This window comes from Aythya ferina (assembly GCF_964211825.1).
Source record: "Aythya ferina genome assembly, chromosome: 1".
NCBI classification, from domain to species: domain Eukaryota; kingdom Metazoa; phylum Chordata; class Aves; order Anseriformes; family Anatidae; genus Aythya; species Aythya ferina.
In genome coordinates, this window is record NC_140296.1 from 43,276,741 (window position 1) to 43,297,516 (window position 20,776).

General features: G+C 41.2%; 1 protein-coding gene across 13 annotated transcripts in view; it reads right to left on the minus strand.

Moving 5' to 3' along the window:
- KLF12 (KLF transcription factor 12) overlaps positions 1 to 20,776 on the minus strand; it is a 251,856-nt gene that overhangs the window by 79,799 nt on the left and 151,281 nt on the right. For all 13 annotated transcript variants that reach the window (XM_084535441.1, XM_084535438.1, XM_084535436.1 and 10 more), the window contains 2 exons: positions 17,612 to 18,158; positions 492 to 627 (listed from right to left, as the gene is read on the minus strand). In XM_084535441.1, the coding sequence (XP_084391567.1) occupies positions 492 to 627; positions 17,612 to 18,158 (683 nt within the window). The remainder of the gene's footprint in view (positions 1 to 491; positions 628 to 17,611; positions 18,159 to 20,776) is intronic.

The following is a 20,776-nucleotide window of genomic DNA, read 5'->3' on the forward strand; positions in this document are numbered from 1 at the left end:
CAGTAAGTAAAAGCACGCAGAAAAATAACAGTAATGGAAAAAATGTTCAAAGCCCCTCACTAATTTCCTTTCAATTACTCTATTCTGCATGAGACATGTAGGTGATTTCTATTTGATGGCAACTCGATGAAGCTTCCTGATGCTGCTTTCAGTCAAGAAGAAAGTGAGGTGTTTTTTTCAGAGGAAGTCTAACCTGGAGTGAATATAAAAACCACTACAAGCTTTGCAAGTAAATAAAGGAGAAATAACTTTAATCTGAAACTTTAGCTAAGAATTAGAGAGGAGAGAAAGAAGTGAAAAGAGAAGCAGAGAAAGCAGACAGAAGCAGCAATCTCTTCCTAAAGGGAATGCAGCTGAACAGAAAGGATGCTGGCAGGTACACCGGCTTGCAGAGGGGAGGACACCTCCACGGAGCTGCCGATGGATGGTGTCTCCATCAGCCAGGGAACACCTTGGTGATACTCATCTCACTCTGAGAATATGATACTTACTCTTGTACTGCTCTGGCTATGGAGAGCGCTGTAGATCCAGTTTCATTAACGCTATCTAAGGTCACATTTGGCAGGTCGTCATCATCACTGTCACTTTTAATTTGTCTGGGAGATAGGCCTCGGGGGTCCATTTGTGCTGGAAAGAGACATATAATGGATTAATATGAGCGCGCTGAAATTAATCTTGTCCCAGAGCAACATTAGGGTGTACAACACATCTATCTGCTTAGGCTGGATGGCATGGTTTACTCTGAGCTTCACAAATCAGACGATGAATTTGCAAAGTCCTCTAGCAGTACTACAGATATACACAAACGTTTCCGCCTGTATGCAAATGCCCAAATGCACACAGACTACAGGAATGCGCTCTGCAGACTTGAACTACTGAATGCAAATAAAACTATATACACAGTGTTTGTCAAAAATTCAGTTCACCCTCAAGTTAATTTATTCTGGTTGACTTCTGAAAGTGAAGATAAAGTGGTACCTCTACCTTGTACAACACAGCACACCTGAGAGCAAATTTTACAGCCAAATTTCAAGAGCAATTGTTTGATTTTGACTGTCCATCTTGAGACACCAGGTGGAGATCCATGTCACTCCAGTCAATCAAAAGCTAGGCAGCTAAAATAGGCCAGTTGTCCTGGTTTCTGAATCAATTCAACACCTGTGCGAACCACTGAAGATGACTTGTCTCCACATTACATGTGTCAAAGACTCTACAAACAATTTTGCACAGATGCCTAACTTACAGGTGATTGATGCTGGCTAATGTATCTTCTTCCTTTAAGTCAGATTTGTTGGAAAAATCACATGCTCTCAGGTCTTAAGAAAATCCAAACATCAACATTGCAGGATTATTTTGTCCATCTACAGTTTACTGTTTAGTAATGCCCTGGGTGTCCACGGCAAGGTGCTGACAGCTGGGGGCTCCTCTGTGAGGAGAGGCCGGGGCTGCCCCATGTCAGACAGCTGATTCCAGCTGGCTCCAATGGCCCCACCACAGCAGCCAACGTGGCAGCACCTTGGGGAAAATGTACATAAGAAAGGGCAAAACACTGCACAGGCAGCGAGGAAAAGAGTGAGAAACAGTCTTGTGAACATCAAGATCAGAAAAGAAGGAGAGGGAGGAGGTGCTCCAGGTGCCAGAGTGGAGGTTCCCCTGCAGACTGTGGAGGACGACACAGCAGAGAAGGTGTTTCCCTGCAGCCTGTGGAGAGAGCCACTGTGGAGCAGACACCCACACTGCAGCCTGTGGAGGAACCCATGCTGCAGGAGGTGGGTATGTCCCGAAGGACCTGCAACCTTTTCAGGAGCAGGCTCTTATAACAAGAAGTGCAAGCCATGGTGAGCCCACACAGGAGCAGGCTTATCCTGATGGACTGCAGCCTGTGGAGGACTCACTTTGGAGCAGCAGAAAAATGCGAGGAGGAAGGAGCAGCACAGATGAACTGCAATAAACTGACTGCAAGCCCCATTCCCCGCTGCTGCTCATACTGGGCAAGGAGGTAGAGGGGTTGGGAATGAAGGAGTGAAGCCAAGCCTGGGAAAAGGTGGGTGTGTGTCCCAACCATCCCAATTGTTTTTAATTGGCAGTAAGTTAAATTAATTTTCCCCAAGTCAAGACTGATTTGCCCATGACAGTAATTGGTAAGGGATCTCCCTGTCTTTATCTCAACCCATGACCTCTTCCATCTTCTATCTCCCTGTGCCCTGCTGAAGAGGGGAAGTGAGAGAGCAGTTGGGTGGGCTCTGGCAGACAGCCACGGTCAGCCCTTCTGAGGTACGTTTTGTGAAGAAAAGAGACAGTGAAGGAAAGGAGAGCAGAAATGTGGGCTACATGCCTACCCTTTAATCTTATCTGCTGCCCTCCACAGGGAAGCAAGGATAACCCTTCTCAGGGGAGCAACTGAGTATGGGCAGGGAGAGGAAACCAAGAGGTGAAGTGACAGGGACCCTGGGGCACAACCGTGACCTGGGATGTTCACAAAAGGAACTGGGGAGTTGCATGTACCAGGGGACAGATTCAGAGGCAAAGTTGAAAGGTGATGTAAAGAGAGACACTCCTCCTCACCCATGAAATACCATGTGGGATTAGTAACCTCTGAGAGACACTGAAAGCATCTGGAGTAGAGAGCAAAACTGGAGAGATGCCTGACTCTGCAAGGGAGAAGCAGGGAGGGCAGGCAAGAGGTTTGTTTACAAATGTGTTTATTTTGTTTGGCCAGGTGAAATAGGGGAACCCAAGATTATTTATTTAAAGAGCTTACTGTTCCAGTTTGTTAGCTTGTATTCTCCTACAACACAGTGTCAGAGAGAGGACACGTTCTGGGCTTTGCTACATGTGTTTTGAGAAAGCTTTTATTCCCTGTCAGCTCTGCCTAAGCAGAGCCCCGCACAACAGGTTCCCTTCAGAGATCACAGAATGGCTTGGGCTGGAAGGGGCCTTAAAGATCCTCTAGCTCCAAGGCAGGGACACTTCCGACCAGACCAGGTTGCTCAAAGGCCCATCCAGCCTGGGCTTGAACACCTCTAGGCATGGGGCATCAACAGCTTCTCTTAGCAACCTGTTCCAGTGCCTCAACACCCTCTGAGTAAAGAATTTCTACCTAGTATCTAACCTAAACCTTTTTTTTTTTTTTTTTTTTTAAGTTTGAAACCATTGCCCTATCCCTACACCCCCTCACAATCCCTCTCTAACCAGGCTTCAATCAACTTCCACCAAACTAAAGCCTACAATACCCTGAAGAAGTAAGGTTTTGCAGTCCCCTTCATTCAAACGCATGTTTCTTTTTCTTGCTTTAAGAGGATACAGAATCACTGAATACCTCTTGCAGGCAGATGCTACGGGCTTCTTCAACAGAAAGGTTCTTAACAGCCTTACCAAAACATGGGGAGAGGGTAGGAACATAAATATAGTTATAGGCATACAGCTAGAGAAATCTGTTTTCTTCAAAGTGAAAATGCACAGTATTTGTAAACTCTAGCTCTGTCCAGCTAAAGCACCAGGAAGAAAAAGAAAAAAAAAAAAAAAGAAAGAAAGAAAAAAAAAAAGTATACTTTGGCTTCATTTAAGTCACCCAGGTCTAGGTCTATAGCTAGAAAGGAACTCTGAAAGCCACAGTTAAAATTCCCATTTTGCTATACTTCTCAAGTTGCCATGTTCACTGATGAACAGGGACTGAGCAACGCTGAAGAATGGGAGGGAAATGGATACTCCAAGAGCTATGCAGCCATAAAAGTAGCACTGATGGATAGCTGGGCTCTTGAAAAGAAAGCACTCTCTAAATGAGTGATGGCTCTAGGGAAAGTTGGTCTTAAATTTTAATTTATACCTTGGCTATGAACCACTTCTAAGTGAAAGAACAGTGAGTGATTATAACTACCCTTCAGCCACATTTTTATTTATGTTAAAGAAGAAATTACTATTAAAATATGTTCAGTAAGCTAATGCAACAACCCCTTCCTGAAGCACAGTGCAGTTACAGATGCACAGTATTACTTCTATTAGCTTTCTATTAAAACAGTTTAGGTGCCTCAGTAATACTGGCTGCATTCTGATTGCTTGTTTTGTCTTCACATACGCTAAAGCAAACACCTTTTCCTTATCAAAACAGAGATTGTTAACAATGAAAGATGAGCTGCAATGAGACAAACATATAGGAACTTAGAAATTGTTCATAACATTCAATTATTTTAGGTAGAATAAGCACCATTCTATGTTTCTTAAAGTCACAACTTACTCATGATGATATTCAATGTGTTTCTGAGCATCAGTGGTACTCTAGTACTTGTTTTAAGACCAACTAAACCCTCTAGCCAGCTGATTTAGCCTCTCAAAACTATTTGTAAAGAAGGTGCTACTTCTGAGGATACTTATACCCCAATAAGGCTACCTTGCTATATACAATTTAAGATGATTATTACTTATCTTGTTACCTTTTTTGTCTTTCTTTAAGTGAATCTCATTGCAAGAAGTTACGTGTTTATATCTATACAACAATTAAGTATTTCTAAAAGTGACATATGTGAAAGCTGACATTTGTTAATGCATTTAAAATTGTAATAAAAATATGTATGTAATACTTTGCATTTACTGTGGCTTAACCCAACTGGTACTATAGCAAAAGTCTTAAATGGCTAGCTCAGAAACTTTCTTGATGTTTAAACCTAGGCTTAACTTAAAATCATAAAAGTTTTAAAGTAATTTAGCCCATAATATAGTTCTTATACACCAATATTGACCACTTAGCTACGAATACACCTACCCAGAAAGCTTGTATAAATGTATATGAAGAGTATTTTATGTACTTTTGTTCCTTATCAGACACACTGTTTCATTATTATTAGCGATTGTTGGAAGACTATTAAAACATTATTGAGACTCCTATCCTATCTGGTGTTGTTTCCACGTTACCTGAGGAATGTGTTAAGATGAAAACTCAACTATACTAAAACAGCACCTTCTTTTTGTTTGTGCCCAATGAGGTACATCCACTCTGTATACTCCTAATACAGCCATGAAGTAGCCAGTGGGATTGTGCATTTGCAGCTAAGGAAAATTGGACAATTCTGCCCCATGGATGCTACTTGCTTCACCAGAAGCCAATGTCTGAGCACATCATGAGGTGTTGCGACACATGGGCATGGTGAGAGTGAAATGCTAGGAATGGAAATGGATCTTTGAGCAAATTCAAAGGCAGGGAATTCAAGGCCATTTTTTGTTATATTTTCACAGTGAAACGATTTAAAGATGATAATTAAATTAGAGAACGATGCAGGGATTATTCCCTTATTTTTATATGTCAGACATAGAGATAGAAGCCCTTTTTTGTCCTGCTTTTCGTTCATAACCTCTTTTGCTCTGTCTTGGTCTTCCTACAACCCTCTCACTTTTCACTCTCCCTTTATGTCAGTGCTTTGCAAGCACTGGGGGAGAGCAAGTGATGAGGAGCAGGCTGGACCTAGAGGTGCTCCTCGCCCCAAGGACTCTCCCATACCAGACCAATGTACCACAAAGCAAGATGTGACCTATCTTGCTCCTTCCCCAGCTTGCAGACTGGGATGGACAAGATGCTGGTGAGCAGAGGTGAGTAGCCAGGAGTGCCTCTGACACCTGGCGTAAGCTGCCCTTGTCTTCTCCCCAACATGGCTGCAGCTGCTGCAGGGAAAGGCAGCCTTTAAAACTATTCTCCTTCCTCAAATGAGTCATGTGAATAACCAACTGGCTGAAAGCCTAACAGATATCTCCTCCTCACCACTCACTACAGCATGCTAACTGCAGTACAGGATTTTTATACATTCAGAGTTCATGACTCCTACTAATGTCAACAGCTTTGCCTTTCTCTTGGACATCTAAGAACAACCGTCGGACTGCTGGCACCAAGGTTTATAAATACCAGCAGCAGTTCATAAATGCTGAATTAAGAGTAATTATTGGCCTAATGAGCATCAGACTGGGAATAAGGAAGAGATGGAGGCAAGAGATAATTTAGCAAATGAGATGAAAAAGATGGAGGACAAGTGAGTAATGGAATACAATTGGCAAGCAAGGTGGAGGAGAGCCCACAAAACATGCCAGTGCATTTTAACCTTGCTTTGTGCCCTACATTGCTCTGAGGACCAAGCTTTTCCTTGAATTTAAGACCACAGGTCCAGAAGAAACCTCACCATGACACTGAATCAAGTCCTCCCTATCACAGGCAGACACATTTAATAAAGTTCAGGCTCTACAAATGAACAGGTTTTCTTGCTCTTGCTACTCCTCTTGAAAGGCAACATTTGTCCAACATAGCTATCCAGTGGTTTTGTGAAGTGTGAATGAGGCTAAGGTGAGGCAAGTGAAAAGAATCAAGTTAGAGACAGCTTTCATGAGACAAAGGTGTCATTGAAAGAGCACAGGAGTTACAGAAGCAAGCTGTTAGCACTACACGCTGGAAAGACCGGCGAGCCAGGAGAGTTATTTAAGGCTGTCTGCAAGTACAGAAGGCTGCAAGTGGCCACATCATTTTCTGATCCTTTCTGCCAAAGAAAGTGCAGAGAATTGCTCTTGACACATGTACATATATGCAATCACTTCTCAATAACCACTTGTGCCAAAAAGGAATTTCCTTTTAGGTGGTACAAGTGAACTCATCCTGAATTTGTTTTAAGGTGCAATGTGCAGATGGCTCTGAAGAAAGATGCATACCAGCCTGTAAATACTCCAGAACTTGGTCTACCATTAATACTGTATCTGAACCGCCAGTTGCCCATAGGAAAGTCAGATCTGGATCAGATATAAGATTGCTTCTATTTCTGTCGAATTAAACACAATTTTTTGGATATAAAGTTTATGTTGGCTGTGGGGGCCAGACAATACCTGATCCTGTGTTTTCGGGACAATATTACCCCTTCTAAAAAAGCTGGAACAGATTTAAACTTGCACAATGAGTTTTTAAGGAGTGTTGACTTATTTTGTGCTTTCTGGCACAAAATCTCCAGGAATGATCCAGTCTGCCAGCTCGAGGATGGACGAACCCCTTGGATCTAGGGGCCAGGATGCAGCCTTAACTTTCCCAGGGCAATAACATAACCACAAGGCCACACAATTGGAGTATTTTTCTCCTCCTCCACTCTCTAAATGTGTGCTTCTGTTTGCACCAGGGCAGGCATGCTTCATGTGAAACTTTGATTTGGGAATCACTCCAGGCATGCTTAGGTGTGTTTTGTTTCCCATCAGCAAGCTCAGCATTTTGGGACAATGAACAGAGCTGAGCTCCCTCAAGAGATGGCAAATAGAGGTTTGCTCCACCCTAACACCATCCTAATCACTCAACTTCTTCGCAGCAATTTAGAGATACGCAGCTCAAGTGCTGTGGCCTGGTTGCTTAGGCCATGCACTGTTGAAAAAACTGGGGTTGGATGCCTGTAGTAGGTGGTCTGAATATGTCTTCTTTTTTGGGTGAAACAGGCTGTGCACTAACATACCTCTGCAACTGCAGGCAGTTTTCAGTTACCACAACCTGATCTGATTTCCTCAAATCAAATTTCCTGCGAGTGATAGGGATGAAAATTCATCCCATCGGTAGGCTCACTGAGATCCACTAGAAGCAATTTCACATCTACACACTGCTTTTGATTTAAAAGCAAATCGGGGCCCCTTGGGTTAAAAATGAATGAAATATTTAAGAGCAGAAGAAAACTAAGTAACCATCAGGAGTTTTGCCTCTCTTTATAGCTAAGCCACGTAGTATGAGCTAATGCTGAAATGACTCATTACAAGATGATGCTTGCTGGTGTGAAAATAGAGAAAAATTCAGCATCCTGAAATACTGAAGCGGTTGGCTCATTTTATTTTAATACCTCAGTTTTCTGAATTAAGTTAACTTCTCTGCTAATAGCTTTGCGAACATACATGTAGTCCTGCTGATACACCACAGCATAATAAAAACTGAATCACACTGAGTTGCACTGTTAAAATAATTAAAAATCTATTTCTGCTTTGTGAACGGATTTCCAAATTCAGAGCTGGTTTGCTCTGTTTTCACACGTTAAACTCCACGCTGTGCTTCCTCTGAAAAACACCTAGTATTCAGCATGATGGCCGAAGTGATTGCTCATGATGTGGTTTCCCAGTGGCCTTGACATCCCACCACTAGGTCTGCAGGAATAAAATTCTGCAGAAATGAGCACTTCTGAGGTACCTCAAATAAGCCTTAAAGAAAACCCTTAGAAACTTAGAAACCCTTAGAAAAGCCTTAGAAACTTTGCAACTTTTCCTCTCCTGTTGCTTCCAGTGCATGATGACATACAGCAGCTAAAAGAAGATCCTATCTAGTTTTAAGTGGCAGTTGCTCTGCACTAACCTCCATTAAGAATGAAAAACCAAATATTACCCCATGCCCCCAGATTTACATTTTCAAGAACCTCATCTGTGCGACTGTTACACACATGCGTGTGTACAGAGGGAGGCAGCAAGGTGCCATTTGCTGCCAAACTCCCAGAAGGATGGCACTGGAAAATACAATTAAGAAAATTACACCTCCACCCCTTGCTGGGGAGAAGAGAGGAGCCTTCGGAAGGTGACTCGGTTGTGCCTTAGTTTCCTGAGAAAGGAGGAAAAGTTTCTGGGGCATCTCAGAAGTGCCTGAAGAAGGGACGATGGCATCAACACTGCTCCCACTCACTCACTCCCACCCTCTGTTCCCTTCCACCACTAATGCATCTTGGTGACATCTTGGTCCCTAGCAGCAATGCTGAACAAAATGATCCCTGGCCAAACTGGCTCATTTGGAAGAGGAGGAATTCACAGGGGAACACAGTAATTATCATTAAAATCAGCGATCTGCCAACAGTTATGAATACCGCAGTGTCTCAAACATAACTTTGCTCTCTGTATTTGGCGTGTGGCACAGTTCAGTACCTGAAATAACTGCCTGTGTAACTCTGCAGCCAGCAAGCCCCAACCTTTTCTGAAAATCCTCCTTCTTGGCAGGTTTCCAGAGAACAGGAACCCAATGCCAAGTTCTCCAGCAGGAAAACGCCGAAGGAGATCATCACAGAGGCTGCAATGTGTTTTAAATGATGGAAACAACACTTTCAGACATAGATGTACGCAAGGTATTTGAAACAAAGTCCTCAGAGATTAAGTGCTATGCTCAGGTTTACCTAGCGTGTTTCAGACAGGTGTCTCAGGAAACCAAATCCTGGCTCTAGAGACCCAACAAATGCACTCGTTGTGGCAATGACGGCATCCACGATTTTCTCCTTGTAAGCTGGTACGTACTATACAAAGCACACATAGGGTATTTTTCTTCCTATTTAAAGTTCATTATAAGCACTGTGTGCGTTGAAAAATGCTCTGGGCGCACCTATCAGATTTTCCATCAAAACAGCTCAGTGTCTGGTAGGGGCAGCAGAATTGGTCGATTTATTTCATAAAACTTTATGTACAAAGCAGCAGTATCCATGAACTTAATGGTCAGAATATCGAGTCTACAGGGGTAATTTTTATTACAATTTATGGCAAGATTACCCATACACCACAGTTTTTGGATTTTATTGAGATTTTATGGGACTATATGGCTACAGCAGTTAACTGCACCCAGCATAGCTATGGTTCACAAGGAATGGGAATTGGCACCGAACACAGTGTAACTAATCTACCAGAGAATATTAATTGCTAGGATCCCATCAAAGGCAATATCTAAAATCATTTCACCAATCACATAATTCGCACGAAACCTGCAGAAGAGTAGCTGTGTGTAGAAATGTAAAGGTGAGAGCGATTGCACGGATGGAATATGTGCACATATGTAAGAACCTCTGTCGCTGGGTTGTGTACAGAAACATACAACACCATTTTTTATTTTTTTTTTAGACAAAGGATTTTGTTCCTTCCCAGCTACTGGAATGTTGTGGGATCTCATGTATGCAAAAACCAAACTACTGAGCCTACTGAGATTTAAACCATACTCAGCATAAAATACACAAATACTGTATCACCAAAAGTAAACAGGGAAAACAATGACAGATTATATTTAATACTAAATAAAATAACACAAAGCCACTACAAAAATAGTAGCAGATTGCAACTAACACATTTCAACAGTCTACAGATATATAAGACACCAGAAAGTTTCCAGTAGGTTGGTCCAACTCACAGTAAAACCCAAGGCAGGGATAAAGTAAATGAGAAGTTTTATGCATGTGTTTCAGCTGGATCCAAATTTGTGGGTTAAAAGCAACTAGATCAAAGCTCAGGGCTGACAAGAGTATGGAACTGAAGGACCAGAGGCATTCTTGGTGCTGAAGACAAGGAATTAACAGCTTCCAATAGGTGTAGGGACTCAGGACATGTCGAAATGGCCTTCCTAATCCTCCTTATGCTTGGCTTCACAAACAAAGCTGGAATACATATCTACCTCATTTCCCTTCCAAACCGGCTGCTAACAAGAAACATATATGATGCTAAATCCATTGCTGATAAATATTTGAAGAGTGCGTGCTTCTGTGGTGAAAAAATCTACACGTGTCACTAGTGAGTCGCAAGGTCTGACTTTTCTAGAGATTTAAGTAGAAGACTGCCAACACAAGCTACTTTGTCTGAAACAACCTCCTTCTCAGTTCTAAAGAGCAAAGTATATCTTGCAACCCGTATTTTAGCTCTCCATTCTGGTAAGAATTACTGTTTACTTCAGTTCTTAAATATATGCGCTATCTCCAGTGACAGGGGTTCCTCCCCGAACACAAGCCTGCTTCTCTCCCTGGCTAGCCATTGCCAACCTGCTTCTCCTTTCCAAGAACCACGAATATTTCTTCCAGACACTGCGGTAACAGAGGGATTGAGATTCACATAGCAAACATTTTGAGGGGTAGGAAGGTGGAGGCAGACAGGTTGGAGTATGTACCGCCTCGAAAGATGTGTGTCCAACAACAAAAAATTACAGCTAATCCAGAAACTCTCCACCCTGGTGCAACTCAGATCCAAAATCTACTGAAATGCAGAAAGGATAATCGCTTCCCATGAAATGAAAAAGGCAACATTACTGGTTTTAATTAAGCGTCTCTTCCATAGCATGAATTATACAAGCAGACCATACAATCTGACCTTTAAACATACGGAATGGTTCTTAGATTTGTAACTTTGTACTACAAATTGCATTAACATTTGTGGGATAAACTTTACAGTTGGTGGAAATATAGCGTGTATGTGTATATAAATACAGTAGACTGTACTTTAAAAAAATGGGTGGTGAATAACATAATCTAGTAGTATTACCTGTTTTAAATCACAGCAAAATCTGTAGCAACAGGTACTGTGTTTACTACTTATGAGTCTATCAACATTTAGGAATATGGCATGTGTAAGCTGTGAAAAGAGGAAATCCTGATATTTCTCCTAGGTCTATACACAGATGTAGCAACATAAAAATAGTCTGTGCCAGTGTCTTTATGGGGGCTTACATACATGAGAAGGTGAAGTTCAGGTGTCAAATTTAAGTTTGTAATGTTTTGAGTGCTGTATTTTGCAACTTGCTGCATCTTCTGAAAACTTTAAAAACTTTAAAGAGTGAAAAAACACCTGAACCTGAAGAAAACAGAAGTGCCAAAGTTGTGGAGGTCTTTGGTGCACCATCACCAGGGGGAGTTTCTGGAACATCCTTCAATGAATGGAGCAACTCTATGAAGTATGGAGACCAGTTTTTAGGGATATTATCTTTGACAAAATCTGCCGCTAGAGGGACATGATTTGCCAGTAGTATTTGTGGATATCATCTGAGAGGAACGCAGTGGAAAGACTCAGGCTAATTAGACCAGAGTCTGTAGGGGAATGTGCTGTTACCATGCCGGGCCGTTTTGCTCCTCTCTATCAGAGCCTCTCCTTGTTCCCTTCCACAGTACAAATTCTGCCTGGATATCTTTTCTTTCAAAATCCCAGCAAACCTTCTCCTTGCCTTTCTTGTGATTTTTACCCCTTAAGGGGATTTTGATTTTTTTTTCAGAGCTCCATACTTGGCTGGCTTTCTACAAGTGCTTATGAATACCAAAAAACAGACAACCATCCAAACTAAACCCGAGGCTCATGGCACAATGCCACAGAGGTTCTAGAGTTTTGCACCAAAAAAAGCTGGTATAAATTTTTTCACATGGAAAATGCTACATTTTTTCTGTACTCTCGGTTTCAGAAAGAGCGGAATAGTTTTTCTTGAAACTTTGTTCTCAAAGTAATAATAGAAAAAGAAAAAAAAAAAAAAAAAAAGGAACAGCCTGAGGCAGAAATACAGCATGTAAAATGTTAGCCTAAATGGTTAACATATAGACAAACTTCGAGCAACTGAAGACAGGGTTTTAATGGAAACTCTTGGGCAACCTTATCCATAGGTGTTGCTACCTTCTGTGCCTCTAATTGCACCTTTGAGCAACACACGCTATTGCTGAACAGGGGGAAAGAGGTGAGGAAAGAGTTTTTCATGTATTTTAATGTGCTGGAATACTTAAATATATAATAATGCCTGGTGGTGATTGTGCACAAAAAAATCTTCAAACACTCTTCAAGGTTTTGGATGACCAGAGAACAATGGTGACCACTGAAGGAAGCAATCTTTTCCCTACAGACAGTAGGGGAGTGTGCATGTAACTGAATGTGTGTGTGCACATCTGAGATTAGAGGGTTTTGGGATTACAGAAAGCTGTCAAAAATGTGTAGGTATTTAGTAAGACTTTGCAAATGTCCAGTGTTGTATTACCAACACTGATCCCAAATGTATAGTCTTCTGATTACCTTCTAATTATGATATTTTAATAAGTTCCTAAAATGCTCCAATCCTGATTTTGGCTTAAAATAGGTGAAATGAGAGGTTTTCATCCTGCAACAAGACCCAATCTGACTGAAGGGTGCTTTTGTAGCATGATACATAGGGAATGCAGTGTGTGACGCAGGACCTGATGGGATGCTCACATCTGTGCCTGGTCAAGTTATGGAGCAGATCCTCCTAGAAACCATAGTAAGGTGTATGGAAGACAGGGAAGTGACTGCGGACAAGGGAAGAGCAACTGCCATCATCTACCCGGACTTTAACAAAACCTTTTATATATTCCCAAACGGCATTCTTTTCTGTAAATTGGAGAGACGTAGATTTGAGGGATGGACTGTTCAGTGGATAAGCAATTGGCTAGATGTCCACATCCAAAGGGTAGTGCTCAAAGCCTCAATGTCCAGGTGGAGACCAGAGAAGAGTGGTGTCCCTCAGGGGACCCTGACTGTTTAGTATCTTCATTGGTGACATGGACATGTCACTGTCCATGGGGGTGTTCAAATAAAGATTGGACCTGGTGCTTAGGACATTGTTTAGTGGGTGGCATTGGTAGTAGGGTGATGTCTGGACCAGACATTCTGGAGTTCTCTTCCAACCTTAATGATTCTATGAATCTATGACAGTGGGACTGAGTGCATCGTCAAGTTTTCAGATGACATCAAGCTGAGTAGTGCAGTTAACACTTCATAGGGAGGAGATGCCATACAGAGGGACCTCGACAGGCTTCAAAAGTGGGCCCAAATGGAACTGATGAAGTTCAACAAGGACAAATACAAAGTCCAACCCATGTGCAGGGACAATCCCAACTGTACAGGATGGGTGACAAATGGACTGAGAGCAGCCCTGTGCAGAACTTGGGGGTGTTGGTGGATGAAAAATTCAACATGAGCTGTCAATGTGTCCTTGCAGCACAGAAACCCAACCCTATCCTGAGCTGCATCAAAAGCAGCATGGCCAGCAAGACAAGGGAGGTGATCTTCCCTCTCTGCTGTGCTCTCGTGAGATCCCACATGGAGCACTGTTTTCAGCTCTAGGGTCCCCAGCACAAGAAAGACATGAAGAAAGACATTAGAGCAGGTCCAGAGGACGCCCAGAGGTCTGGAGCATCTCTCCTATGAAGAGAGGCTGAGAGAGCTGGGGTTGTTCAGCCAGGAGAAGAAAAGACTCTGAGGAGACCTAAGTGAAGTCTTATTTAAAGGGAGCCTAAAGGAAAGATGGGGATGGATTCTTTACGAGGGAATTTAGACAAGGGATAATGGTTTTAAACTAAAAGAAAGCAGACATACAAGAAATATAAGGATGAAATCCCTCACTCTAAGAGAGGTGAGACACTGGAACAGGTTTCTCAGAGACGCTGTGAATGCCCCATACCTGGAGGTGCTCAAGGCCTAGTCGGATAGGGCTTTGAGCAACCTGGCCTGGTGTGAGGTGGGACACGGGGAGTGCCCATGGCAGGAGGTTGGAACTAGATGAGCTTTAAGGTCCCTTCCAACCCAAACCATTCTGTGACTGTATGCTGCTAGCAGCTCATGTACACGGGAGCTAACTCTCTGCAAACTCATCCGGTTTTCAATGCTGCAGAAAAGGTTTGATTTAACGTGAAACCTTGTGACTGAAAAACATGAGAGAGGAGGCAGGACAGAGAGCAGAAATGATAAGCACATTTGGAAGGAGAAAAGTAGATCTGTGATTCTCCTGAAGGACTGGACTGTGACTGAGAGCACCAGGATGAATGATTTAAGGAAGCATAGCAATAGAAAAGCAATAGAAAAGATGACAGTATGGGATAGAAATATTAACAGATAAGGAGGGAGAGATGAAGCAGAGCTGCTGAAACTAATGCTTAAAGGATAGTCTGGAAAGGCCAGTAAAGTTAAAAAAAAAAAAAAAAAAAAAAAAAAAAAAACAAGGAGGTGAAAAGAGAGGAAGATAGAGGAGGAGACAGATTTCTTGTGCTGAACGGAAGAGAGAATTCAAACAGAACATGAAGAAAGATGTTTTTGCTTCAACTCCCTAGAAAGCAGCTGTTGGAAGGACAGTTTTGTTGGAGAGGAGGATGGACTTTATGGTTCCTGTGAAGGATTAGGGGAAGCAGAAAGACATCCGAGCAAAACATCTGGAGGCTGGATTAAAAGAAGGTGGTAGCTTGGGAAGTTTTTGCAATAAAACTAAAAATGAAAAGGTTCTAGTTAAACCTGGGAGGAAAAGCAAAATTCACCACAAGAAAAGTAAAACTGGGATCCGGAAGGGAATAACAATGAAAAATACTTATCTATATATCCCATTTCTTGCATTTTTTCCTAAGTACCCGTGACTAGAAAAATAGGAGAGATCTTAAATTTGGTCTCATGTAATTGTGTAAATCATGTAATTTTAGCATTGAAAAATGCTATCTGCTCAGGAAATCTCATTCAGGTGAAAAGGGCTTAGATATAGGGTAATGTAAAATACAAATTCAAGCTCTTCCCAATCACAAGTCTGTATCATCACCATTGTCTCTGATTTAGACCCAAAGCAGCAACAATACAGGGATTATGAGACAAATGTTCTCTATCCGTGGATTGACTTTATTTCAGTGTGTGCATTTTTTTGGTTCTGAAAATGATCAATGTTCATGTGAAAGTTGACAGCAGTGACTTCACATGTTTCTAAATCTGCATTTCCCCATCGGATGGTAGAGGATTAGCTACCAATTCAATTCATCCAAGATGATGTGTTAGCATCTGTGTATATTTATTTCTTGTTTCCAGCACAAAAGCTGACTACTGAATGGAAGTTAGTCTGTGCATACATGAAATTTGTTTCCTCAGTTAATCTATGCAACATCACTGTTACATTTATACTGTTTTACATTAAAAAAGAAGAAAGAAAATCACACTTCAGCAAAAGATGACAAAAGATGACTACCTAGAGTAGATTGCTGCCCATTATTCTTCTATTGTATTTTTTCAAATTAACCTGAACATTTATATAAAAAGAATTAGTGATAGCAAAATGAGTAAAACTGATGAGAAAAAAATAAAAATAAAAGAAAGCTTAATCCCTTCTTTTTCTTTAGCTATACATTAATAGGTGCTGCAGGGCTGGTTAATGATCTCTGCCAATAATCATACAAAGGAGAGATTGTCAGGGCAGCTCAGGAGGCCTAGAGCTTGTGGGCTGAAATCCCTATAGCACATTAAATTCTGGAATTTGGTTGACAAAGCCAGGGTAGTGAATTTCCAGTTTTACAAGATCAGGAGGTGCTTCACATGGAGGAGACTATTACCAGAGCCAACTAGCACCTTTGGAAAAAAAACAAATGGGAGAAATTCCGGATGAGCTCAAGGTCAGGTGCTGCTTAAAGCTCCAAAACCAAAATACAGACTAAAATTTAACTTTTTTTTTTTTAAAAAAACAATACAGTGAAACATTCTGCTTTCATTTATCACTTTTTGACAAAATGCCACAAGGTCCTAAAACTACATCATAGTATGAAGTGTACTAAGATTTCTTAAGCTGCAATTTTGAGGCTTAAAAAAACACAGATCTGCTGTGTGCTTGTTTCCTATGGTCTATGCCTGTCAAAAGGACACATCCCATACTTGGGAACTGAGGGAATGGGAGGAGAACCAAAGACTGATGGACAACGAGATACTACTAAACAACAGTATGATGCATCACTGTGGAATGATCCATCACCATACAGTAATACACAGTCATCAGTGCATCAAAAATAGACAGGAGAGTTGAAGAAGAAAGGTCTTGCAGTTGTAGAGATTTTTTCGTTATGCAATTAGGTACTCAAGAGATGTTATAAGATGTATTACTAAATGCCCCATAGCGTCATAAGCCCTAACATAAGGTTATCTGTCAGTACCCTCCCATTCCACCTCATGCAATACCTCATTTCAGGGGAGAATTGATCATATTTTATTCACCCATAAACAATGAACCTTGAAATGAGTCTCCCTCATTCCCTACATCATGTTCCCATCCCTATCTCTAATGCCTTCTCTACAGAGTTACGCTTTCCAAAGCATCCGAGCACATCTGTTTTCTCTTTTCTTCCTCCACCCACCATGTCACCATCTCTAACAATTTTTGCTGCCTTGGTAACTGTTGCTTTCTCATTTTTTCTTGCTCTCCAGCTCCCCTTTTTGTGTTCTTTGGACTCCTCTCCAAGGAGTGTATCTGTCCTGGCATGTGCTTTCCTCCTCCCTTCACACCTCCATGAGCCTCTTATGTCCTGTGTCTGCAAAAATCATTCCCAACATATACACTCTGTGTGGTTTCCTTCCCTTTTGCTGTTTAATCTGGAAGAGGCAACCTAATTCAAAATATTGCACTGCCACTCCTTGAGCCTAATAAAACCTACTTCTCTGCAGCTGCTACCATTCTTTGTTCCAAAAGCCTTTCCTTCTCGTGTTCCTAGAGCACAACAAGTGCTTTCTCTTGCATGGAAACAACCTCTCTGACTGTCTTTTCCCTGCCAAATCTCTCAAATCTCTCTCTGTCCCTTTTTTTTTTTTTTTTTAGAACTGTATCACCTGGTGAGTTTTCCATGTCCATCTATGAGGGAGGATCGATTTCAATACTTGACATGAGTTGCCTGAGCACTTATCACCACTGCTGACCTCAACCCTTTTTTTTTGTATTTATTTTAAAGAGCACCTATGATACGGCTTTTAGAGGTTCGTCCCCAGTAACAAAAGTTTTATGTCCTTCCAGCATATGACATAGCAAGTTTGTAAACTAACAGCTTTATAAGGTTGTTATGTTTTCCTCCTAGAAGAATAGTTTTAGAGATGCCACAGACGCACAGAACCAGTTCCACCTTACCTTTGACATGGCTTCTCCCGTCCTCCAACAGTGGTACTACTATAGTGTTGTTCATATTCCCAGGTGATCTCACAGCTGTATAGACAACAGGTACCGACTGTACCACCACGGGTATACGGTGCACATGACTCATTTTGTTGGACTGCAAGTTCATGGGGCTTGAAGGTGGAACTGGATGGATAATGTGCAAAAACTGCTGGCCTCCAACACCAGATGCAGAGGCCACAAGAGGACCTGGAGTTAATACTGATGGAACAGATGCTGCTGAGGATACTGACGTTATTACCGTGGGCGATGAAGCTGGTCGACTAGAAGAAGAAGAAGAAGTAGAAGTAGAAGAAGGGGAGGAGGCTGATGCTGTCATGGAAACTGGTGAAGATGAGGCTGCTGTAGGGGACGATCTGGCTTTGTTTATTGATAAGTCCACTGGTTCAGTCTGTGTTTGGAAATGGTCTGTAGATAATGAATCCTCCGGGGGATCTGCCTTCATGTTGTTAAGTAACAAGGGTACAGCTTCCATATCTGGGTAGTTGTGGACGTTTGGAGACTGTTGCGGAAAGACAAAGGACATATTTTTAGTTACATATGTGGCTAAAGGTGATGTGAACACACAATTGCTAACACACGCTTATCAGACAAGTTGGTCCTGAAAACCACAGGATTTGTTCCTCTTTCTTGCGTCAGCTTGTAATTTAAAGGACAAATCATGATACAAAGCACACACCTGTTTAGTTTGAACAGATTATAAAGAAAAATTTATATTCCCATTTCTTAGAAGGTGTCAGGATTAACTGTTCGAAATCACTCTGCTTCTTTGAAGTATTATCAAACTGTTTGGCTGCAAAAATTTTTAAACCTCCACAAGTAGCCACTATTTATATTGACAGAATATTTCCTCCTTAAGTACACCTCTACACCATTGTGTCATCCCCAATGGACATGGTCACCAATGTTTTTCAAGCAACTTTCCAAATGTTTGAAGATTGTAATGTCCTCCTGCTTGTCTACCTTTTTCTAGTCTAAGCAGACATTGCTTCATCTTTCTGTCATAAGTGACCTTTAAAAGAACAAGCCTTAGCACTTGTTTGCTCTCTGCAGCAATTTTTAATTTTGTCTACACCTCATTTCAGAAGGTTGCACCTTACACTAAATGCATCAAGCACTTCAGTTCAGCGTTTGACTTTCTGCATTCTCTACTGTTACAGATAGCGAACTTGCAGGTCAGCAGACAGCCCCACGCTTGTATGCTTACCCTCTTAAAGGTAACAATGGCTGCAACAATTCCTTATACTGAATTAGCATGTTAGATATCCTTCATCAATGCTACATTTTATGTTTTTTATTTATTTTATTTACTAATTAAGTACAAGTTTCCTGAATTTGAAAAATAGCATGGTGCTTAAGGCCAACTCTTTCAAAGCAAATTTATTCTAGACTGGTGTCATCTGCTATTTTTATAGTTTTATTCCTTATTTCTATCGTCAAAGTGGTTAATAGAATTTTTGAATAATAATAGTAAGGCAAAGATAGATCCCTGGAGAAGCCCATTTGATATATCTTTCCTTTTTGACAGTACATCATTAATAACTACTCCTAAAAAATGTTTTTCAAGCAATTTTCAATGGGAAGAGCAAGGAAGGACGTGCCCATCGATAACCTGGTAGTAAGACAAAGCACAGCTCTCAGCTCCTCAGCTAAATATTTCCATGGCACTGCACTGCAGCACTGACGCTCTGTGGGCTCAGTGCCACAGGCACACACACTTCACTACCTACTGTAGTACAGAACCCAACCTAGACAAAAAACATTTGCCAAGCTACTTCAAACCTTGACCCAAAACAATTCTTCCATACACAGATCTAATAAATTATCTTTTTGTGGTACCTAAACAGCTCTAAATGCATTCTCTCATTCTCAAGATAATAGTATTTATAAAAAAAAAAAATCAACATATTGTCAGAAACATTTAAAGCCACAAACATTTTAGTTAGTCTACGCTAAGTAGGCTTACAATCAAGCAAGCTATGAATTTGCTTTGGGATTTTTATAATTAACTATGTTAAATATTTTCATTGAGAATCCTCTTGGTTTTGAGTCAGAGCCAAATCTCATCACAGAATGGAGTTCTATTGCAAAAGGAAAATAGAAACACTAACATTAAAAATTGTAAGAACAACAGCCTAAGTGGATATTATCCCCAGCATGCTGAAAGATGAGATGTTTAGTAGATCCCATATATTCGTCTGATTTAGATATGTTATTGGACCTGACATTTCCCCCCATTTGAAAGCAAGAACATTTCTGGAACAGTGAGTCTCTTGCTCTATTCATATACAAATCACCTTAAAACAAAGGGACCCCAATTCATCTGGTTGCTAGACCCTGCTGTTCTCCTGTAACACAAGTAACAAAAGCAAAAATCCTCTTATAGTGTTAAGAACACAGAGTAAAGAACAGATCACTTTTCAAAGCCTGTAACAAGTATGAGTGACCAGGTTACAAAAATCTCTTCTTCAACAAGGCAAAAAGGTCTGTAATTGCTCAGTGATGACTGCTTACAACTTGCCCTTAAACACCTTATCCTGGTTATCACCAGCAATGAGACTCTGCATTAATGCAATGATAAAAACAAAACTATACACGTCCATAGCACAAGTAGATTGTTTTACAAATCCTGACAAGAGTTGACAGAAGTTTTATATATGCAATAGGCAAACAGATTGGTTCTGCTTGACAGAGAGACTGGGGGTAGAGCAAAGGCAAGGTGGAAAGGGACACCCTGTACACCAAAAGCTTCATATGACTGAAAGCATCATCTTTTATCTTACCAGCTTGAGAGAAACAGGGTAGATGGGATCAGTCCATGTACAAGAGAGACACAGGATCCCCGTGTGTCTCTCATGCACATTTCCTTGTGCATGGGGCTGGGCAAAGATAGGCTACAGCAGCATCCAGGGGTAGATTTTTCTTCGCTTGTTCTAAGAACAGGTCTTCACTTGTTCTAAGAACAAGTTCTAAGTGAATTTTCTGCACTTGTTCTAAGAACAGGTCTTTGTTTTACTGAAGTAATTACACCTAGTCTTTTGGGACAAGAAGAAAAAAAAAAAAAAAGAAAAAAAAAAGTATACTGAAGCAACAGTCTACTTACTGTGCAAATCATGTTCT